Below are 23,888 nucleotides of genomic sequence, written 5' to 3'. Positions count from 1 at the left end.
CCTAGTTACACTATGAAGGCTATTTACCAATAGTGACTAACCCTGCATTGCTGGTTGCATTGTATTGTATTGTATGTCTTTATTTATATAGCGCCAAAAGTGTACTCAGCGCTTCACAAAGAATACAGCGCAGGGAATTATAATAATACAATAAGTGCAGCAAAATCAGACAGTAGGAAAGGAAATCCCTGCCCCGCAGAGCTTACAATCTAAGAGGTTTGATGGGGAACTTACAGAGGCAGCAGGCGATCGAGTAATAGCTGTGCTGATAAAGACCTTTATGGATAAAATACTTGAAAAGGCCCCATCATACATCATTTTAACACCCCAAATAAATCAACAATGTTAAACATTCATACTATTCTAGCAGACAAAGCTGAGACCCTTTGTAAGGTCTGTGAGTGGCGATTTGAACCGACCAATGTACGTATGTATGTATGTATGTATGTACGTATGTATGTATGTATGTATGTATGTATGTACGTATGTATGTACGTATGTATGTACGTATGTATGTATGTTTGTATGTACGTATGTACGTACGTATGTATGTATGTATGTATGTACGTATGTACGTACGTATGTACGTACGTATGTATGTATGTATGTACGTACCTATGTATGTATGTATGTATGTACGTATGTATGTACGTACGTATGTACGTATGTACGTATGTACGTACGTACGTATGTATGTACGTATGTATGTACGTATGTATGTATGTATGTATGTATGTATGTATGTATATCTTTATTCATATAGAGCCTCCCAGGTACATATCGATTCCCAGCAGCCCCACACGTGATAATAATTAATTAAATTATAATTAAAATATCATTAAAATAATTAATGAACTGAATGAACTAAATAATAATTAATGATTATTCCCAGCCATCACACACGTAATACTAATTAATTAAATTAAAATGTAATCTAATTAAAATAACGGAGGAAATGAATAATGAATGATTATTCCCCCGCAGTCACACACTTAATAATAATTAATAATACACGTGACATCATAGTATAACGCATAGCGGGAATACAGCGCTCCAGACACGAAAGTAACGGTAGGAAAAGGAGCTTACACTCTAAGACCAACGACAAGCCTGCACACTCATTGAATTCTTCGTCCTGTTGCATTTTATATTTAAATCTGAAAAATAAATGACTCCCTGACTCATTAACATGTACCCAGTCCTGGCTTCCCCTGGGCAGCGTTGGCGATGCAGCATTTGTAACGATGCTGCTATAGGGTACCATTATTAGACTGTAAGCTCCTCGGGGCAGGTACTCCTCTTCCTTAACGTTACTTTTATGTCTAAAGCACTTATTCCCATCATGTATTATTTATTTGATTACCACGTGTGTTACTGCTGTGAACATTAATGGCGCTATATAAATAAAGACATACAATACAATGTCTGTTCACCTCCTTTAGACAAAATATAAGTCGGTGTAATTCACACCATATAATATAACGTGTAGTGCTTGTTTCAGGCAGCAGGGGGCAGCATCACATTGCGCTGTATGGTTCATGTGACAAATCCCATGTGTTGTCATGCTTGGACACACAGGGACAGCAGGGGGCGACACAGAGAGGTACTGAGCACTTTATTCCGGCTTTCGGATCCCACTTCATGAATAGCGAATACAAACCTCCCCACTTTCACACGTCTCACACAGGTCTGCAACCCTTCCCAGCCCCGTTATCTCTTAGCATACTCTCTCTTGTATCTCTCTCCTTGTATACCTCTCTCTTTCTCTCTTTGTATCCCTCTCTTGTGTATCTCTCTCTCTCCCCCCCCCCTTTTGTCTCTCTCCTGATCTCTCTCTCTCTCCCCCCCCCCCCCCTTCTCTCTCTCTCTCTCTCCTGGTCTCTCTCTCTCTCTCTCTCTCCTGGTACATCTCTCTCTCTTTCCTGGTATATCTCTCTCTCTCCTGGTACCTCTCTCTCTCTCTCTCTCCTCGTATCTCTCTCTCTCTCGCTCTCCTGGTACCTCTCTCTCTCCTGGTACATCTCTCTCTCCTGGTATCTCTCTCTCTCTCTCCTGGTATCTCTCTCTCTCTCGCCCTCCTGGTATCTCTCTCTCTCTCCTGGTACCTCTCTCCAGGTACCTCTCTCTCTCTCTCTCCTCGTATCTCTCTCTCTCTCTCTCTCTCGCTCTCCTGGTACCTCTCTCTCTCCTGGTAAATCTCTCTCTCCTGGTATCTCTCTCTCTCTCTCCTGGTATCTCTCTCTCTCTCTCGCCCTCCTGGTATCTCTCTCTCTCTCTCCTGATATCTCTCTCTCTCTCTCTCTCTCTCTCTCTCTCGCCCTCCTGGTATCTCTCTCTCTCTCTCTCTCTCTCTCCTGGTACCTCTCTCTCTCTCTCCTGGTACCTCTCTCTCTCCTGGTACCTCTCTCACTCTCCTGGTACCTCTCTCACTCTCCTGGTACCTCTCTCTCTCTCCTGGTATCTCTCTCACTATCTCTCTCTCACTATCTCTCTCTCTCACTATCTCTCTCTCTCTCTCCTGGTACCTCTCTCTCTCCTGGTACCTCTCTCTCTCTCTCTCCTTTGGTTCTGCAGCTATGCCCACATTTGCCAGACACCCAGCCCCTTCTCATTATCTTCCTCCGGTCACAGTAACCAGGAGACAGATTGGAAAATATTTGGGGATCCAGCCGGCTGCCAAACTTAATTAAACACCGGCCGATGAATGCTTGTGTTTTGCCGGAAACCGCAGGTGACTCACCCCACAATAACGGGTTTTCTGTAAGGAAATCTGAGGAGCCACAAATCCTTCTTTTATAATAACAGATATGTGACACACGATAACAGTTCCCCAAATCTCTCTCTGCAGCGATGGCGTTTAGGGGTCTGTACCTACAAGTTAGGAACTGCCCCCCCCCACCCCCCGGGGATCTCCGTCCTGAGAAAGAACGTACATCTCTACAAAACAAAATGAGATATGACTTCTACATTCCCAAAGCTCCATTTCTTTCCCTCGGTACAGGCATACCCCACTTTAAGGACACTCACTTTAAGTACACTCGCGAGTAAGGACATATCGCCCAATAGGCAAACGGCAGCTCGCGCATGCGCCTGTCAGCACGTCCTGAACAGCAATACCAGCTCCCTACCTGTACCCAAGCTGTGCGCAAGCGGGGAGACTATAGAGCCTGTTACACATGTGTTATTTACATCAGTTATGCACGTATATGACGATAGCAGTACAGTACATGCATCGATAAGTGGGAAAAGGGAGTGCTTCACTTTAAGTACATTTTCGCTTTACATACATGCTCCGGTCCCATTGCGTACGTTAATGCGGGGTATGCCTGTATAGAACAAAGATCTATCATTGAATCCGCCGAGCTATACGAAGCTCCTCATATATGTGAATACTATATATATATATATCGCAGTATTAGTAGTGAAATTCCTATGCAGAAATCAGTAGGAGTAATGTAGAAACATAACACGGCCCGTACATAAGCAGTCTCCGTGTTTGTATAACTCCCAATGCTCGGGGTGCGTCTGGGCGAGAGAGGGGTGCGTCTGGGCGAGAGAGGGGTGCGTGAAGTCCCGTCACGCCGCGACCTGACGCGTCCCCGTCACCCTGTACTTGACGTCTTTAATATTCAAGATAGCAGCAGCAACCCGGCTGGGCTTTAAGCACAATAATGTCGGTAGCTGTGTGGCACTCAACGGTAGGGCCGGGGCAAAATACAGCGCTTAGCCGCGCTGTGCCGGGAAACGTACCTCCTGCAGCCGGCATGTGTGGTGCTTCGGTAGGCGCTTCCGCAGGCGTGCGGAGGCGTGCGGAGGCGTGCGGAATTGCAGCCGACAGATTCACTTAATTTTTCGCGCTGAGGGAAGCGGAGGGGTCGGTCACGTGACCGGCAACAGCCCATGGCACCTCGGTGACGTCGGCGCCGTGACGTGGCGCGCTAGCCCCACCGAAATATCTCCAAAATACTCACCCCCTTGCAAACACACTTACCAGAACAATACTCTACTGTATCTGTACATTTTTGCCTATGCACCACTTAGAGTGTAAGCTCTTGGGAGCAGGGGCTCCTTTTCCTATTGTTACTGGTAGGCCTGAAGCGCTTAGTCCCACTCTGTGTTATATTATGACTGTGTGTTACTGCTGTGACGCGCTGTGTACAAGGATGGCTCTATACATAGACATACATTACATTACATGGTTAAATTGCCGCGAGCAACATCAGCCCGGAAACGTTTTCACGCCTGCGCGGTGATTTGTAGCTGTTTGTCGGGAATGCAGTTCCCCCCGGAACAACCAACAATTAGCCTTGCGATGTTAAACACCCTGAGCCCGCGGTCCTCACCCCACGTGCGGAGAACATGCACTTTGCACCCCGCAGTAACTCGTCTTTCTGTACAGAGCTGCGAGTCTCGGCATCGGGGCTAACGTTCAGAGGTTTATTTGTAACCCAGTCCTGGGAAATGTCCTTTAACCCCTTGTAGTCAAGCTTCATGTCCGAAAGGGGGTTTGTAAGAGAGGGATCCCATTGATTTAAAAGGGGTTTGTAAGAGGGGATCCCATTGATTTAAAAGGGGTTTGTAAGAGAGGGATCCCATTGATTTAAAAGGGGTTTGTAAGAGGGGATCCCATTGATTTAAAAGGGGTTTGTAAGAGCGGGTACCGCTGAAATGCATGATATATATATATTTTTAAAAGGGAACCCACCAAACTATATTTGAGGTTGTGATTTTTATGAAGGTAGCAGAGAAAGTCCGTCACAATGAACGTCAGCGTGTGTGTCCCCCTTCCCCCTCCTTTTTCTTGCCCCAGAGCCCGAAGCTTTGGACCCTTACAGGACATCCGCCCCGCCGCAGGAACCCCCCAACTCCAGCAGTGCTCCTCCAAACTCCCAATTCCCTTATTCCCTTGTGGCGGTGCCTTGCCAATTCTTACACCCAGCCTCCACATCGCCCCCCGTCAGCTAAACTCCGGCAGTGTCTGCGTTCCACTCCTAATGGCTGTTACCGATGCGTGCCTCCCGTGGTCCACCGGCGTGTACCAGCTCGCCCCCGCGCTGCTGCTGCTGATACGTTTTTATTTCCGGGCAGCGGATATTCCCCATTCTTATTTCAAACATTTTTATTTCAAACATTTTTATTGTTTTCTGACAGGGGTACATTCACATCACATGGTTGTTTATAGACAGTAAACTTAATTAACATATACATTTAAAAGTGAACAACCCGAAGCATCTCAAAGTTGATTGATCAAGAAGAGTCGATCTGCTCCTAGTATTTTGTAACCTCCTATGCATTTAGATTCTATTATGTAGATCCCCATCCGGGAGAATTAACAGTTATAGGAGGATCTTAGATCAAACCCCTTATATTAGTACTGTAAAGGATAGACAGAGAGAAAGAGGGGGAAAAGAGAGAAAAACAGAAGGAGAGGGGAGAGACGGGATAGGAACGGGGAAACCATATCTCATTTTTAATCTCTTTAATTATAAGGCCACTGTGCCCAAACTTTCTCATATTGTACTATATTCTGTTTCAGGAGCGCCGATAGGTATTCCATAAGCTTGACCTCGCTTACCTTGCGAAGGACCATTTGCTTCGAAGGGGGTTTAATCTTTTTCCAGTTAGCTGCTATTGAGCAGCGAGCCGCAGTCAGGATGAACGAAGCCAATTTTTTAAGAGGGACAGAGATATCTTCGATGGGTTTCGCGAGTAGGCATATCAGCGGGTCCATCCGTATCTCAACTCCTACCGTCTCCTCAACCAATGAGCATATCATATTCCAGAAAGTCTGGATCTTTGGGCATGTCCACCATATATGCACCATATCTCCTCTCTGGCCGCACCCCCTCCAACAGAGGTCAGACAAGCCAGGGAAGATCCGGCTCAGCCTACTCGGGATTAAGTACCATTGATATAGAATTTTATATATATTTTCCTTAGTAGTAGTGCAAATAGAAGTTTTGGCTGCTGCTTCCCAAATATCCTCCCATTCATCTCTGTCTATATCAAGATTGAGGTCTTCAGCCCATTTCATCATATAATTGTGGTTGACGGGACTCCTGGACCGTGCTAGCCCCGCGTAAATCTCTGAGATCAGACCCTTCCGGTATGTGCCTACCATACACATCTTTTCAAAAGACGTTGGACCTTCAAATTTGGATGTTTGGGAAATTGTTAGGAGAAAGTGTCTGATCTGAAGATAACCATAAAGTGGGAGTTTCAAGGGGAGGCATTTCTCCTGTAAATCAAGTAACGGAATAATAGTCCCTTTGTCTATTAGATCTCTTGCTGAATTCCCCATTCTTATTAACGAGACTCAAACGTCCCCTCCGGCTATTTGCTTTTAATAACTGGAGAAAGGCGAATAAAACTCATCACAGGACAGTTCGTTTGCTTGCAGCGATGGCGGAGAGCTTTATTAAAAAGATTTAATATTTTTCTGCCGTGGGGTTAACAAACCCCCGGAAACATAAAAAGCACAAAAAAATCCCCCCCCCCCCCAAAAAAAGGCGGACGGGTGGTCATAAAGGCGGTTTCGTGGTACAGCACGCGTTAAAACACAATAAGCAGCATCGCTAAACCCTCCACTGCAAAGGCCAGCGGTAAGACAATTAGCGATTTAAGCGACACCCTAAGAAGTCGTTTATTCTTCTCTACATGCAGAATGGCAGCTCAGATGCTTTGCTTCCCCCCCCCCCCCCCCACACCCCTGTTCCTTGTCAATAAAAGCAGCAGTACTGGGCTAGAGTGTATTTGAAAGGTTTAATTGTAGTCTTTATCCACCCTCACTTACTTTGACTCTTTACTGACTTGTGTTTATCGGTGTGTGTATATATATATCTATATATATATATATATATGTATATATATATATATGTGTATATATATATATATATATATGTATATATATATATGTATATATATATATATATATATATATATATATATATATATATATATATATATATATATATGTACCAATGACGCGTTCTTGACGCCTGAATATAAAAGGGTCATCTGCATGTATGCTCATCCCTGGCCTCTGAATATCTGCCGAAATGTAGGCTTTGCGTGCACTCAATCACATGCTTTAGAAACACAATGCCACTGGAATGAACTAGTGTCATGCCCAGGCTGAAACGTTATCTTATTCTACCCTAGTACTGCTGCTTTAAGACCCCGCGGAGCAGATGTTGTTCGTCCCCTGGAAAGAGTGCTGGTTCTATTCCCGCTTGGTCTGGCCATAACCTTCTTTGACGTCCTCCACCGTGGTCTTGGCTTTGCCGGTGCCGGAATGACTCAAGCTGCCGGAATAACTCCCGCTGCCGGATTGACTCAAGCTGCCCGAACTCAGGTCTCTGCCGTCCCTGGTGTACCATGACCCGCGACTGCAAGGAAAAACCACGTTCTTATGGTTAGAAAAAGGAACCAAAACCGACACGGCGACCCTGAGTACAAAGATGAAGTCGAAATCGATACACGGCTGGAATCATTAGCTGAACGGGTCGAAGGAACATACAATGTACCCAGGTTACTTAATGTAGAGCGGGTGCACTGAAAGACCTGACCCATTTTGACTTACAGGACTCATGTGGGCTAAAATGCCCTTTTATCAAGTAAGATGCAGGTGCCATCAAATGGATCCACGGTTTAAGATAAATGGCACCATGTTTGTGTTTCTGAGGACAATGTCCGTTGAGTTTCTCCACGAGACGTGAATGAATGAGGCATTCTACTAGGATTGTTTCTGACAATGGGGTTGATTGATTCAGCACAGCCTTAAAAACTCTGCAGGTCGTGTTCCAGAACTGTGCTTCGGGCAGCTGCTAACATACACCATCCCGGGTCTTGCGTTCTGCTCAAGGATGTCTTCTCTCTACCCCCTTTGTATCTAAAGCCCTCTCCCGCCTTAATCCTTTCTCACTGACTGCCCCGCACCTCTGGAATGCCCTTCCCCTTCAATACCCGACTAGCACCCTCTCTATCCACCTTTAAGACCCAACTTAAAACTCACCTGCTTTACGAAGCGTATGAGTAGCTCCGTGGCTGATACTTTACACCTCATACATACACCTTGGCCGACACACTTACCAGAACACCCTCCTATTGTCTCTGTACGTTCTTCCTACCTACCAATTAGATTGTAAGCTCTTCGGGGCAGGGACTCCTTTTCCTAAATGTTACTTTTATGTCTGAAGCGCTTCTTCCCATTATGTGTTATTTGTATTATTTGTTATTTATATGATTATGTCACGTGTATTACTGCTGTGATGCGCTATGTACATTAATGGCGCTATATAAATAAAGACATACATACATATAGAAGGTCTTATAATATAATAGAATTCAGCTTTCTCACTGGCCAAGGGTGTCTACTTACTTAATGTCCTCTCCGTCCAGCAGGCGTCTGTAAGTAGCGATCTCCAGCTCCAGGCGTGTCTTCACGTCCATGAGAACCCTGTACTCGTAGTTCTGGCGCTCCAGGTCGGACCGGAGCTCGGACAGCTGACTCTCCACGTTGTTGATCAACTCCTGGAGCTGGCCGAGCTGGGAACCGTACCGGGCTTCTGTCTCTGCCAAGGTGCTCTCCAAGGCCGATTTCTACGTAAGAAAGGCAGGCACCACACGTGAAGAAAGAAAATAGGAAAGTTGTGGACTAGCAAACACATTGGGAAATATTGGGGGTGGGGGGGGGCAAACGAGCCACTTGAGACCCCTAGTTAAATGAATGAGTTAAACACATTAATGACAAGGACACCGTTTCACATTATATGGTATAGGGGCCTCGGGGTCAAATATAATGCTATTTTAAGGTTCTGATATACTGTATAAACCCTGCAGTATACTTGGTGGAGTTGAACTGGATAACTTTTGAGTCAGTACCATGCTGTTTTGGGTCTGCAGATCAATCTCCAGGTTCTGCGTGGTATGTCTTAGGTCGATGACCTCGGTGTGGATGGTCTGGAGCTGCTGAGAACTGCTGGTCACCTGCTGGTTCAGATCTTCACTCTGCAAAGGAGTCACAAAGCCTTCACGCCCAACTCACGGTCAGCAGCGATCGCCCCTTCCAGCAACTTGTCCTTCTCCTTACCTTGTTGAGGAACCAGGTCTCCGCCTCCTTCCTGTTCTTCTCCACCATGGTCTCATACTGATCCCTTATCTCAGTCAACACCTTATTGAGATCCACCGCCGGAGCGGCGTCGACTTCCACGTTGACCCTGGCGCCCAGCTGGGAGCGCAGACTGTTCACCTCCTGAACAGACAGAGGGGAAGGGGTTGGGCGTGACAATGCAAGTTAGCATCAACAGAAATGAACAATAGTTTCGGACAATGAGGATTAATGAGTCTTTGAGTACAGATGTAGCGAAACACGCTGGGCACATTACTGCTTCCGCCTGACGAGGGTAGACACTGTCCTCAGCGCCGCTGACATTTGCTTGTTCATACTTGTTGACAGTAAGTCTTATTACATCTGTTAGTTGATTCAGATCCAATCCTTCCTTCCACCAGCACTTTATCTCCAGGTTTTTTTGTTTGTTAAATATTACATTACAATATCTTTATTATAGGTTAGCCATGAAGTTATTTATTATCTATTTCAGCAAAAAAATATTTAGACAAGGGCATGAAATATTTGAAGTGGAAATTTCCTAGATCTATGAAAAGCTCCTAAATTATTATTAATATGAGTAATTAAAGAGACTTTGTCTCAAAAAGGACAATCGTGGAGGAACCCATGGGACCCCTACCATAAAAGTTATCAATTACCCTCTTCCCCAGCACTGCTGCCCTGACTATGTTACCTCTTCGTGGTTCTTCTTCAGGTAGGCTAGCTCATCGTTCAGAGACTGCAGCTGTAGGTCCAGGTCGTTCTTGGTCAGCGTCAGTTCATCCAGCACACGGCGCAGCCCGTTGATGTCCGCCTCCACGCCCATGCGGATGGTAGCTTCGTTTTCAAACCTGCGAGAATGTGACCCAATGCCATTGTAATGTATTAGTAGTGGGGAGGGGGGACCACCCTACAGGGTTTACCAGTTCAACGAGGTAATTCAAAGAATGTCAAATTCTCCTAGTGTAAACCATATCATCATAAGCATTAAAGTATAAGACAGGGAAATCAATGTACAGATGTAGCAGACGTTGTTGCCTCCATTATCTGAGGCCAGCAAATCGTCTTATAAATTGCCCAATAATGCAAATCATCCGGTAAAACTAGCGACGGCGGTAAACGCGAAATCGCGGACTTCCGGGGCGAAATAACCTTTTGCTACATCTGGGCCACGTGATAGACAAGTAAAATAATTGAAAGATACTACAGGAGAGACAGTACCAAGCAGAAGGACAACATCAAAGGCTATATATAAACCCAAAAGTATATTATTTTACAGTGTGAATATATCATATGGTGCAAGAGCATGATTCTAGTATTAACCTCAAGGGAAGACACCAGTCTACGTTCTTTCAAACTGGAACAGTCTGCCGGAGACTCTCACAGCCGCCACCAGGCTAAGTTCTTTCATAACTAAAGCTGTCTCACATTTTAATCTGGTCTGTAACTGTTACACACGCCCATAATATATATTATCTGTAACTGTTACATACGCCTATAATATATATTATCTGTAACTGTTACACACGCCTATAATATATATTATCTGTAACTGTTACACACGCCTATAACATATATTATCTGTAACTGTTACACACGCCTATAACATATATTACCTGTAACTGTTACACACGCCTATAACATATATTATCTGTAACTGTTACATACGCCTATAACATATATTATCTGTAACTGTTACATACGCCTATAATATATATTATCTCTAACTGTGCATGCGATGTCTTGTATATAATGTATAACCCTGTTCAATTATGTAACTGTATTTGTAACCATGTATTATTTGTCATCTTAACTCTGTGCCCAGGTCATACCTGAAAACGAGAGGTAACTCTCACTGTATTACTTCCTGGTAACACATTTGATAAATCAACAATACAGCTAAACCTACTTGGTTCTGAAATCATCAGCTGCCAGTCTGGCGTTATCGATCTGCAGGAGGATGTTAGCGTTGCCCACGCTAGCTTGAAGGATCTGGGGAAACAGAAGAACAGGGTGAGATTGTCCGCAGAGGTCAAGCTGGGTTTCCAGCCGGTTGTAGAACAGAAGAACATCGTTATCATTTGAGACCGGGGTTGATGGAAAAGACTTGTGGTGTTAAGAACTTAAGAGAGCAAATTCCCTCTGGGAGGACATTCCTAAGGTTCAGTTAGAAAGAGGGAGCAGCTTGAGGAACGTATCCCAAAAGAAGTGTTCCCCCAAAAAACCCCAGGCTATCCAGATATGACATCAGCCTTTATCTGGACAGTACTTATGATACCCTACTGCAGGGATGGCCCAACGCAGTCTTCAGGAGCCACCAAGAGGCTGGTTTGTAGGGATATCCCTGCTTCAGCACAGGTGGCTCAGTCATTTTGACTGAGCCACTGATTGACCCACCTGTGCTGAAGCAGGGATGTCCTTCAAACTTGACCTACTGTTTGCCTTTTAGGACTGGAGTTGGCCACCCCAGCCCTACTGTTATTTAATTAATATGTTAACCCTGACAGAGTAAGGCAATCGTAGGAACCCCGTTTTTATGACATGATATTGCCACTGTACCATTAGTGGTGTTTCTTGACTAGCATTGTCAAACTGTATTGCAACACCATATACAATGCCAAATGTGAAGAGCACATTGGCGAAGTGCAGATAGTCTCTTATGACCATGTAATCAAGTATCAACCCCACTGCTTCAGAGGAAGGAAGTGCTATGTATACCAAAATACCTTATTCTGAAGCTCTTCAATGCTCCGAAAGAAGGGGAGGAAATCAGGTGAGGTGTATGGGACCTGGTGGTCATACCACTCTCGGATCTTCTTCTCCAGCTGCGTGTTCTCCTGCTCCAGAGAGTGGACTTTAGTCAGATAGGACGCCAGTCGGTCATTCAGAAGCTGCATGGTCTCCTTCCCGTTGACATTGAGCAGGCCTTCATTTGGAACGCCAGCGAACATACCGGCGTTGCCACCGCCATAACCAAAACCCGACCCCGAGCTAAAGTTTCCTCCGGAATATGCACTTCCCAGGCCTCCGTACCCATAGGAGGTGCTCACGCCTCGGCCTCCCAGGCCACCGTGGAAGCTGGGTGCCCTGCATGACCCACTTGAGCGTACATGAGAAACGCGGGTGCCACCAGAACTGCCACCTCCCAACCCTTTCAGGGATCCAGATGAAGATCTGTAACTTTGCTTGGTACTCATGATGACGGCAAACACAACAAACGAATCGAGGGGGAAAGCAAACGTCTCTCTCGATCCTTGAGCCTCGGCTGATCTCCTTTTTATACCCACCACATTGGGTGTTGCCGGTTCAGGGGCAAGTTTCCCATGGGAACAAGAGAACATGCACTCTCAAGTTTACGTAGTAAATATCGAAATATCTTTGCCCATAAAACTCATCATTTCAGGTTCCCATTCGTGTTTCCTTGGCTACTATGTTCCTTCTCCTATAAAACTGTTGGAAGGCACACCCTACCAAGAAATAACATTTTGCAGAACATTATCTTCATAAAATTTACACACAAACAGCATTTCATACCAACGAGGTGGTGTTTGATATAATTAGACCGGGGATGCTACCCATCATTATCTTCTCCTAAAATGTCACGCATCACAGATTCTTGCTACATAGCCTCCCCAAGCTCGGGTTTCTTGTCTAAAGACTAGAAATCTGTGGGGGGGGGGGGAGGGAAAGGCCAGGTTCTAATAACGTGTATCGTCATCTTTGTTTCAATGAATGGACAGGAGATGTAAAGTCGTTACCGGCCATGTCTCTGTATCGTACCCGGGGGTCATATGCTTGAAAACGAGAATGAAAAACAATATGTAATATGTGATGTATATATACTGTGATATATTACTTTGGAAGACTTCATATTTCAGGCTATGGAAAATTTATATAACGTTACGATATCAGGGCTGGCTCTTCAACAAGTTCTGTAAAGGGGACAAGAATACAAGAAAATATTGAGGAGTCGATATGGTCACATTCTCCGTGTAATGTAATTGTAGATACAATTAAAGACTTATATTTCAACATTTTGCTGGCTTGTATAGCATCGGTACCATCTATCTGTACATTACCTGACCTTACAAGGGAGTTTAATTGTGGAAAATTGCACTGAGCTGCCTAATCAATGAAATTATCAGGAGCAGAGAGCCAGAGGGCCCCATCAATGAAGCTTGAGGGCCACCAGTTGGAGAGTTCGTCAAAAAATTGTTGACATCCAAATATGTCAAATAGCTTTGGTCAGATCTATACCTCTGGATATCAAATGCATGAATACAGTATACATAATATTGTGTATACTGTACAAGTTATGGCAGAGAAGGAGCGGCTCAGTGAGTAAAGACACTGACTAGCACTGAGTGTGAAGCAGGAGAAGGAGCGGCTCAGTGAGTAAAGACACTGACTGGCACTGAGTGTGAAGCAGGAGAAGGAGCGGATCAGTGAGTAAAGACACTGACTGGCAGTGAGTGTGAAGCAGGAGAGGGAGCGGCTCAGTGAGTAAAGACACTGACTGGCAGTGAGTGTGAAGCAGGAGAAGGAGCGGCTCAGTGAGTAAAGACACAGACTGGCAATGAGTGTGAAGCAGGAGAAGGAGCGGCTCAGTGAGTAAAGACACTGACTGGCACTGAGTGTGAAGCAGGAGAAGGAGCGGCTCAGTGAGTAAAGACACTGACTGGCACTGGGTCTGAAGCAAGAGAAGGAGCGGATCAGTGAGTAAAGACACTGACTGGCACTGAGTGTGAAGCAGGAGAAGGAGTGGCTCAGTGAGTAAAGACACTGACTGGCACTGGGTGTGAAGCAGGAGAGGGAGCGGCTCAGTGAGTAAAGACACTGACTGGCACTGAGTGTGAAGCAGGAGAGGGAGCGGCTCAGTGAGTAAAGACACTGACTGGCACTGAGTGTGAAGCAGGAGAGGGAGCGGCTCAGTGAGTAAAGACACTGACTGGCACTGAGTGGGAAGCAGGAGAAGGAGCGGCTCAGTGAGTAAAGACACTGACTGGCACTGAGTGTGAAGCAGGAGAAGGAGCGGCTCAGTGAGTAAAGACACTGACTGGCACTGAGTGTGAAGCAGGCGAAGGAGCGGCTCAGTGAGTAAAGACACTGACTGGCACTGAGTGTGAAGCAGGAGAAGGAGCGTCTCAGTGAGTAAAGACACTGACTGGCACTGAGCGTGAAGCAGGAGAGGGAGCGGCTCAGTGAGTAAAGACACTGACTGGCACTGAGTGTGAAGCAGGAGAGGGAGCGGCTCAGTGAGTAAAGACACTGACTGGCACTGAGTTTGGAGCAGGAGAGGGAGCGGCTCAGTGAGTAAAGACACTGACTGGCACTGAGTGTGAAGCAGGAGAAGGAGCGGCTCAGTGAGTAAAGACACTGACTGGCACTGAGTGTGAAGTAGGAGATGGAGTGGCTCAGCGAGTAAAGACACTGACTGGCACTGAGTGTGAAGCAGGAGAGGGAGCGGCTCAGTGAGTAAAGACACCGACTGGCACTGAGTGTGAAGCAGGAGAAGGAGCGGCTCAGTGAGTAAAGACACTGACTGGCACTGAGTGTGAAGCAGGAGAAGGAGCGGCTCAGTGAGTAAAGACACTGACTGGCACCGAGTGTGAAGCAGGAGAAGGAGTGGCTCAGTGAGTAAAGACACTGACTGGCAGTGAGTGTGAAGCAGGAGAAGGAGCGGCTCAGTGAGTAAAGACACTGACTGGCACTGAGTGTGAAGCAGGAGTAGGAGCAGCTCAGTGAGTAAAGACACTGACTGGCACTGAGTGTGAAGCAGGAGAGGGAGCGGCTCAGTGAGTAAAGACACTGACTGGCACTGAGTCTGAAGCAGGAGAAGGAGCGGCTCAGTGAGTAAAGACACTGACTGGCACTGAGTTTGGAGCAGGAGAGGGAGCGGCTCAGTGAGTAAAGACACTGACTGGCACTGAGTTTGGAGCAGGGGAGGGAGCGGCTCAGTGAGTAAAGACACTGACTGGCACTGAGTTTGGAGCAGGGGAATCTGGTTCAATTCCCGGTTCCCTGTGACCTTGGGCAAGTCACTCTATCTCCCTGTGCCTCCGGCATCAAAAAACATAGATTGTAAGCTCCACGGGGCAGGGACCTGTGCCTGTAAAATGTCTCTGTAACGCGCTACGTAAAACTAGCAGCGCGATACAAGAACATGCTATTATTATTATTATTAGACACATTTGCCCACATACTGTAGTTTCCCTTCTTACTATCAAACCGTAGTCCCTACTTGATCGCTTTATCTTCTCTCTACCTCTTCTGTACAGAATTTAAAGTTCTCCAGCCACAAGTGGGTTAACCAGACATCTACGCTCCTTCACGAGCCCAATAAACTTTTGGGCAAGATTGTTTCGTTTAAGCGAAGTGGAATTGTTTTTATGAAAGCCGTGTGCTAGCACCAATTTGGTATTTTTTTATGAGCTTCCTCAGCTGTTACCACTAGCCCTCCTAATTTTATAAGCTTCTCTCCAAGATTACACGGTGTGTTTGTTGTAGCGTGTGATGGAAGCTGCCAAGAGCCCCAGTAAAAAAAAGAGAACCCTGGAGTGTGCCGGATGTTAACTGGATCCTTCGTGTGCTGGCGACTATGTGAAAGGAAAGAAGGGGTTTTGGTAGATGATACAAAGCTCACACAGACACAGAGGTGGGCAGATTTGCTGTCCCCGGTGCTGCGGACGAACAAGCAGACGTTATCGTCATTGGGTACAGTGTCTGCCGCCAGGGAGCTGGGGCGAGGGGGTGGTCCAGGCTACTATGTGCGATCCCCGCAGCGTCAACACTTACTACAGTACATCTGTATGTTGCCATTTCCCTGGCAGACAAAGAGTGTACGAGTGACATACAGATGGTGCCAGGGTTATTTTAATATCCGACGCTTTCTAGTGGGATATTGTATGTATGTCTTTATTTATATAGCGCCATTAATGTACATTGAGCGTTGTGACACCTTCTTTGTTTTCTAGTGGGATATTGTATGTATGTATGTATGTATATATGTATGTATGTCTTTATTTATATAGCGCCATTAATGTACATTGAGCGTTGTGACACCTTCTTTGTTTTCTAGTGGGATATTGTATGTATGTATGTATGTATATATGTATGTATGTCTTTATTTATATAGCGCCATTAATGTACATTGAGCGTTGTGACACCTTTGTTTTCTAGTGGGATATTGTATGTATGTATGTATATATGTATGTATGTCTTTATTTATATAGCGCCATTAATGTACATTGAGCGTTGTGACACCTTTGTTTTCTAGTGGGATATTGTATGTATGTATGTATGTATGTATGTATGTATGTATGTCTTTATTTATATAGCGCCATTAATGTACATACACTGGCGACACACTTTATTCGAGCTCGGCTAGTCCCACGAATTCGGGTATACCCGGGTGTATTGAGGTTTGTGACTGTTTTCTGCCCGAGTGCATTGAGGTATTTTCCAAGCAGGGATTGAAGCATTTTATTCCCGCTGGCTGCAATACTGCACAGTATATATATATATACTGCATTACAATTCATGAATTTATGCCATCTGGTAGACACGCGAAGCATTGCAGCCTATTAAATCCTAATCATTATCATTTAACAGATCAGCCGCCCATCAGCCAGGCATGAACCCAGGCTGGGAAGGCAAATGCAACGGGGCTTGTCAGAGGTGAGGAGCGGCGCATTCCAGGTATCTGCCAGGTACATACCGGGTATTTGCTCGAATAAAGTGTGTCGGTGCAGTAGCGCTTCACAGCAGTAATATACGTGACAATCATATAACTAATAAATAATATAAATAACACATAAAGGGGAGAAGCGCGTCAGACATAAAGGTAACGTTTAGGAAGAGGAGTCCCTGCTCCGAAGAGCTTACAATTGAATTGGTTGGTAGGAAGAACGTGCAGAGACAGTAGGAGGGCGTGCTGGAAAGTGCATCTGCAGAGGCCCGAGGTTTATGTATCAGGTGTATAGTATCAGCCACGGTGCTACTCATATGCTTCGTTAAGCAGGTGTGTTTTAAGGTGGATAGAGAGGGTGCTAGTCGGGTGTTGAGGGGAAGGGCGTTCCAGAGGTGCCGGGCAGTCAGTGAGAAGGGTTGAAGGCAGGAGAGGGCTTTGGATACAAAAGGGGGTAGAGAGAAGACATCCTTGAGCAGAAGGCAAGAGTCGGGATATTCTGTGTTATGACTGCCATTAAACCATTGGGAAACTCTGTGATATTCTGCGAGGTGACTCAATATCGTGCATTATTAGCCAGTAAGATAAAGCTGGCTATATCCGTACGTATGTACTAAAGGAACACACCGTTGGATGATGTTCAAGAAGGTTATTTACTAAAGAGCTGTGAAACCGCTGCCAAAGAAACCCCCAGTTTGAGGCCCGGTGTGATTGTAGATAGCAAACTCTCTGGAGCAGCATGAAGGTTTACATACTTTGGGGATGCTGTAGCTCACCCCATCAACAACATATCTATTTTGGAGCATTACGTCGAGCCTGTATCCATCACACGGTCCTCTTCCTGCTTCTAACCTTCTTGATTGGAGGTAGAATGGTTTTGAATGAGGTTTCTTACAGTTGACCCCAACCGCGACTACCAGAGCAAATGTTTCTTTTCCGTGATGCACAGAACCCGGGTGTACCAATCACGAATTCATCAAACAGAGACAAAAAGAGATAATGAGGATTCTTTTTAATGATATGATAGGCGGCAAAGTACTGTGTAGTATAAACACGTAGCAGTCGGCACAATGGGAAAGAACAATTATTGAACACACAAAGTATCTGCAGTAGACAGAACGACATGAAATTGGCATGGCATACGATACGATGATTATTCAGACTATTATTACCCAGTGATGGTGGGTAACACTGAAACTTTTGTAACATTCAGATATTAGATAACATTCCCCTTTGTGTGGGTTACAAGGTCACTGTTGACCTTTGGTGGTCCGGCTGTATCTTTGCTGCCGATAGAAAATCCCAAATTAAGCTTCTGAAAATAAAGACTGATTTTTACGACCATATTTATTAAATGGTGCTCTTTCACCACAGACCTTCCAAGTCCATTGAGGTGAATGTGTCATGCGGTGTCTTCTGGCCAGAAGGTGTCTTGTGGCTTGGCACCTCTCAGTAAATATGACCCATAACTGTGCAGAAGCCTACACAACGAAAGACTTGAGGGCGAGCTCAAAGTGAATACACCTTCACACAACCATTGCTTCCCATACAGCCTACACCTTTAAAGCTTTTGCAAAGAAGAAGCAGAGAGATTCGGAAAAGGGTTGCTGGGGGTATGGCAAACATATCGCAGAGAAAGGTAAACCAAGGATCATTCTAGTGAATCGAGTGAAGAACGGGCCTGCTGATTTGTTCGGCACTTTTCTTTACCAAGGTCGGTACGCTTCTAACACTTGGTTTGGTGTTTGGTGGTTTGGTGGACGACGTGTTCTGTGGTGTGATGAACCTTCCCGATGTGTTGAGATCCTGGATAGGGAAGATATTGTGGGCTACATATTAAGCGTTGGCACAGCTGTGAAACCCGTGAGCTTGACCCCATTTTATTAGTGTCTGTGGTAAACTTGTGTTGTCGTTCTGCAACCGATGCTTATACACATGAAAGCAAAAATACATACAATAACCATTCCAGGCTATAAATGCTTCAAGCATGTAATATAATCTGCATTACTATGTTCACGCAAGTATCTGCTAAAGAGCATTAACAGAGATCTGCAAACATTCTCCTTTATTTCTTATACAGCTCAACCCCCTTATAACGCGGTGCTTGGGGTCCAAAGAATCACATCGCGCTATAAGCGGATCGCGTTAGAAATAATGTACCATTGTGTGCATTGTACAATAAAGTATTTAAGATACCAATAACCGTGTTGTAAAGTATTTGTACATACGATAAATTGGTAGCCACGCGTGAATCGCGTTATAAGCGGATTCGCGTTGTAACGGATCGCGCTATAACAGGGTTGAGCTGTATTATGTTAGCAAAAAGTAGACCTGGCCTACCCACGGGGGCTAATAATACAGTAACTACAACAGCCCTTGGACCCATATATGAGCCCTAGGTTTTATTTGCACGTACCGTCTTTGCATCCAGAGAAATGGCGGTCTGCAGAACTGGAAGGGGAAAAAAAAGCAGGTTTAGGAACACAGAGGTTCACTTTCTTCATCCCAACTATTCTTTCCCCCTTCTTACCATACAGCATTTGATCACTTGTCTACCCTATGCCTTACTATATGTGGCCACCTTCAGTAGAAGACCATTCCATGCATTCGTTACAAGATGTTCTTTTTCCAAATTGACAACATTGGGGTATTTAAAAATTATTTTTCGTGTGCAGTGTGCCAATCTCCTGGTCCCAATACTCCAGATGTGGTCTTACCGATGATCTGTTACAGAATCCGCTTTCTGCAACACGCTTGAAGAGGTCCACAAATCTGTGGATACTGTTTCTACCTCTCCTTGAAAATGTAGGTGGAATGGTTGAATACATACTGGATGTCATGTCCTTCCAGCAGACGCTTGTAGGTGGCGATCTCCATCTCCAGGTGGGTCTTCTGGTCCATCAGAATCTTGTACTCCTGGTTCTGGCGTTCCAGGTCAGATCGGATCTGGCCCAGCTGCTCTTCCACACTGTTGATCAAGCCCTGTAACTGGCCGAGCTGGGAGCTATAACTGGCCTCTGTCTCTGCCAAGGTGAATTCCAGGGCGGATTTCTGTAACGGGAGAAAAGAAGGTGGCTTAAGCAATTCGCATTGGTCTAACCACCACCACTGGTGGGGACAAATCCAGATCTTGGCATGACACAATTCTCGCTTGTTCCTTTGATACCCTGATTATGTTCCTCCAGGGAACTGAAACATTGACTATGCTCTTGTCCATAATGTAATATTATTTTGGCTTACAACTTGTAAGTCTTGGTTGACTTATGTTCCACTCTGTGTTCTGACCACCGCGTTGTGTACAACGTGACTTCTATGAGTCTGCTCAGTATTCCCTCCTTTCAATCACTTTGTGGTCATGCAAGGGGGTGGGGGGTGTATTGAATCTGCAACCAGAAGTAAACAGGTAGTAGTGATAAGACATACCATGCTCAGTTCCCTCTGCAGCTCAATCTCCAGGCTCTGCACACAGCGCCTCAACTCAATGATCTCACTTTCGACTGACTCCAGCTGTTCAGAACCGGACGCCACCTGCCGGTTCAGTTCCTCGCTCTGCAAGGAGGGAGAAACAAAAAAAACGGAGAGAGGACCTTGTGTCATCAAAGTGACCTCAGGAAAAGGGAAAATAGATACCTGCAATATGTTTAACCTTTCCCTTCACTGTGTTAGAAATGATCGACTAGGTTCGAGCTTTCCAACCCCAGTCCTCTAGACTACCAGTGCAGGTTTTACGGCTATCCTCTCATGAGCATAGACGGTCCAATCATTTTGACTGAACCACTTGTGCTCGAACCGGGGTGTCCATCAAACCTGCACTGTTAGTGATCCTTGGAAGGAGTTGGGAACCTCCAGTCTAGATGCGTCATTGTGTTGAAGCTGAGGAACAAAAGTCCCCCAAGGATTTAAGTATTCTTCGGGCGCTACATCTGTATAGTAGTTACAGCCAAATGTACAATATCAGTATCCGCAACAGATGCTGCCAGGTGTTCAGGAAGTCCATACGCAAGGGCACAGAGTTGGGACACTAGAAGACATTGCCAGTGTAGACCAGGGGTGGCCAACTCCAGTCCTCAAGGGCCACTAAATGGGTCAGGTTTTAAGGACATCCTTGCTTCAGCACAGGTGGGTCAGTCACTGACTGAGCCACCTGTGCTGAAGCAGGGATAGCCTTAAAACCTGACCTGCTGGTGGCCCTTGAGGACTGGAGTTGGCCACCCCTGGTGTAGAGTCAGTCTGGTTAATTAATGAACAAGGGCACGAGAAAGGATGATATGGGCTGAAGAAAGTCAGACATTTGAAGACACAATAAATACGGGCTTTGGCTTCTCTGTGTTCTCACATGGTCACCAACAGGATTGTTGTAATCTTCATACTGTAGATAAGTACACAGAGTGTAGTGCTCTGTAAAAATAAAGAAATAGACTGAAATAAAGTTACCCTTTGTTGGAACATGTTCTCGGCCTCCCTCATGTTCCTCTCCATCAGGCTTTCATATTGCTCTCGGATCTCGGACAAGGCTCTATTCATATCGGCGGATGGAGCAGCGTCCACTTCCACATCGACTCTGGCGCCCAGCTGAGTGCGCAGGCTGTCCACTTCCTGTGGGAAGACAGAAACGGAGAGAGTAATATGGGTGCATGGTACAGTATGAGGTCATGATCTGGTGCTTCAACCCTCATGACATGATGACAATAATTTGCCCGTGCATCAAATTACTTCTACTTCTTCACTTTGAAATCTGCAAGCTCTCCTGGACACGATCATGTTGTACCTGCCACCCATCTCGATAAAGGAGGATAGGACCCGTACGTTACCTCCTCATGGTTCCTCCTCATTTGCTGCAGCTCTTCCTGGAGGTTTTGGACCTGCATCTCCAGGTCACGTCTCTCCATGTTCAGCCCTTCCAGGACCCTGCGCAGACCGTTCACATCGGCCTCAACATTGTTCCTCAGGCTGAGCTCCATCTCATACCTTGGGGAGACAGGAAGAAGCATACATACATTAGTCGGATTAGACTTAGCATATCTGTAGGCTACTGAAGGTAAACTTGTGTGTGTGTGTGTGCATATACTGGATGGATTTATTAAATCCCACCTAAGCTCCATCTCATTTCCTGGGAGACATGAAAAGGTAATGAGGACTGTTCAACCAAATCTAATATACTTTATGTGAGGCTCCTGCGTTCATCTCTTTCTGATAAAAAATTGGGCAACCGGGAGAGAGACCACCAAGCAAAATACGCAAGGGGCTACCGGTTAATCTTGGATTCATTATAACCTGTACGTAGTAGGATTGGAAAGTATTTGTACTGAGCTTGGGGAATTACAATCCTTTTCAGTAAAGGGCTTTAGATACCATGTTTAAAGGCTCAGAGTATATTGAAAACGTGGAGATATTTTTCGACACCGTACCTAATGTTCCCCCCTACACCCCCCCCCCCCAAAAAAAGGTGAGAACTTTGGTTAAGAAATATTAAGTACAATTTGTATGGAAAGATCCTGTTTTTCTGTGGTTGAAATGGACTCTGCATTCTCCTCCTTCTTTAATAATAATAGCATGTTCTTTTATAGAGCTGCTCCGGGGAGCTTACAATCTATGTTTTTGGTGCCTGAGGCACAGGGAGATAAAGTGACTTGCCCAAGGCTCCCCTGCTCCAAACTCGGTGAAAGTCAGTGTCTTTACTCACTGAGCCGCTCCCTCTCTGCTTTAAAAAATCTTCTCCTTTTTATACACACCCATCATCCTCCTCTTGTACATTACTCCTCATTTGAGCCTCTCGACTCAGGGCCAGCTCTACTGACGGGGAAAAGACCGGCCAAAACCACAATCAACTGTTTCCTCCATATCAATAAACCCACCAACACACCCATAACATCAGCATTCTCATAATCAATCTCTTTCCATTCAGTCTTCAGTCTTCCTAACTTCGTCCTTTTTGCCTTCCTCCAATCATTATCCTTTCTTTTCTTTTTTTTTTTTTTACTCTTCCCAACCACTTACTTGTTTCTGAAGTCATCTATAGCCAGTCGGGCATTGTCTATCTGCAGAACAATCCTGGCGTTCTCCACAGTGGCCGAGGAGATCTGCAAAAAAAAGGACCTGACTGTGAAACACCGCCCTGAGAAGACAAGTCTACTAAGGCCGGGCAATCAAACTATTGAAGAAAACACGGAGCATTGAAAGTTGAATACAATTCTTAATACATTTCCTAATGCCATGAGAATGATATATAGACTCTTATTGAAAAGGCTGTTAATCCGTCTTTGGTTGGTAAAGAGTTTGGTTCCCTTCATTTGAAAAGGGCTTAAATCTTCCCCAGCAAAGGGGGAGTCAGCTTCACAGCATATTGAAAAGGAGCCATAATCTACCACATTATCTTACGGTATCGGTGAAGTTGGGTATGTTTATATGCCTCCTGGTTTTGCTACTTTTCTCTTACCTGGCCCTGGAGCTCCTGAATGGTCCTGAAGTAGTTGTTGTAGTCAGGCACTGCGTTGGGCTGATTTCTGTCGTACCACTCTCGGATATTCTTCTCCAGCTGGGTATTTTCCTGCTCCAGTGAGCGCACCTTCCCCAGATAGGAAGAAAGTCGGCCGTTCAGAAGCTGCATGGTTTCCTTCTCATTGATATCTAGCAGGCCATCCTTCTTCCAACCACTGTGGCCCCCAACGCTACTAAAGTGGCTTCCATGACCATAACCTCCATGTACACTTCCAACACCACATCCATGACCGAAAGAAGAGTGGTTGGAGATGGAGATTCCTTTCCCTCCTGATCCTCCATGGACACTGGGAGCTCTGTAGTGACCTCCATGATGGGAGGTATGGGATCCTCCATGATGGGACATGTGGGAGCCTCCGTGTTGGACTTTATGGGAGCCTCCATGGAGGGAAACATGGGAACTTCCCTGGTGAACCTTGTGGGAACCTCCATGATGAATTAAAGGGACGTGACTGGAGATCTTCAGGGAATGACCACCAATGTAACAGCTTCCCTTGAAAGATCCAGTGGAAGAGTGAGTCTGCTGAATGCTGTGGCTCATGGTGACAGATAAGCAGGGTGCAGATTGAAAGATAAGTTGCAGTTGACTTGGTG

The 23,888-nt window shown here is 45.5% G+C and overlaps 2 protein-coding genes across 2 annotated transcripts; both read right to left on the bottom strand.

The window, feature by feature from the left end:
* Window positions 1-6,980: 6,980 nt before the first annotated feature.
* On the bottom strand, window positions 6,981-12,384 carry LOC142473101 (keratin, type I cytoskeletal 19-like). Its single transcript, XM_075580258.1, has 7 exons — window positions 11,836-12,384; window positions 11,019-11,101; window positions 9,804-9,960; window positions 9,092-9,253; window positions 8,884-9,009; window positions 8,381-8,601; window positions 6,981-7,388 (listed from the first exon to the last, which is right to left on the bottom strand). Exons 1-7 carry the CDS (start codon window positions 12,304-12,306, stop codon window positions 7,223-7,225), a joined length of 1,386 nt encoding a protein of 461 aa, XP_075436373.1. The 5' UTR covers window positions 12,307-12,384; the 3' UTR covers window positions 6,981-7,222.
* Window positions 12,385-17,793: 5,409 nt separating this feature from the next.
* On the bottom strand, window positions 17,794-23,888 carry LOC142472979 (keratin, type I cytoskeletal 19-like). The gene is made up of 8 exons (XM_075580128.1): window positions 23,233-23,888; window positions 22,794-22,876; window positions 21,608-21,764; window positions 21,231-21,392; window positions 20,220-20,345; window positions 19,627-19,847; window positions 19,213-19,247; window positions 17,794-18,602 (listed from the first exon to the last, which is right to left on the bottom strand). Exons 1-8 carry the CDS (start codon window positions 23,833-23,835, stop codon window positions 18,523-18,525), a joined length of 1,467 nt encoding a protein of 488 aa, XP_075436243.1. The 5' UTR covers window positions 23,836-23,888; the 3' UTR covers window positions 17,794-18,522.

Source organism: Ascaphus truei, chromosome 23, assembly GCF_040206685.1.
Source record: "Ascaphus truei isolate aAscTru1 chromosome 23, aAscTru1.hap1, whole genome shotgun sequence".
NCBI classification, from domain to species: Eukaryota; Metazoa; Chordata; class Amphibia; order Anura; family Ascaphidae; genus Ascaphus; species Ascaphus truei.
This window is presented reverse-complemented; position numbering and strand designations above follow the sequence as displayed.

Excerpts from the sequence above, each read along its gene's own strand:
- LOC142473101 (XM_075580258.1), bottom strand. The coding sequence starts at position 12,306 with ATGAGTACCAAGCAAAGTTACAGATCTTCATCTGGATCCCTGAAAGGG. Across the intron at positions 11,102-11,835 it reads TTGAAGAGCTTCAGAATAAG|ATCCTTCAAGCTAGCGTGGG; the intron begins GTATTTTGGTAT and ends CTGTTTCCCCAG. Across the intron at positions 9,961-11,018 it reads GCTGATGATTTCAGAACCAA|GTTTGAAAACGAAGCTACCA; the intron begins GTAGGTTTAGCT and ends ACATTCTCGCAG.
- LOC142472979 (XM_075580128.1), bottom strand. The coding sequence starts at position 23,835 with ATGAGCCACAGCATTCAGCAGACTCACTCTTCCACTGGATCTTTCAAG. Across the intron at positions 22,877-23,232 it reads TTCAGGAGCTCCAGGGCCAG|ATCTCCTCGGCCACTGTGGA; the intron begins GTAAGAGAAAAG and ends TTTTTTTTGCAG. Across the intron at positions 21,393-21,607 it reads TGAGGAGGAACCATGAGGAG|GAAGTGGACAGCCTGCGCAC; the intron begins GTAACGTACGGG and ends GTCTTCCCACAG.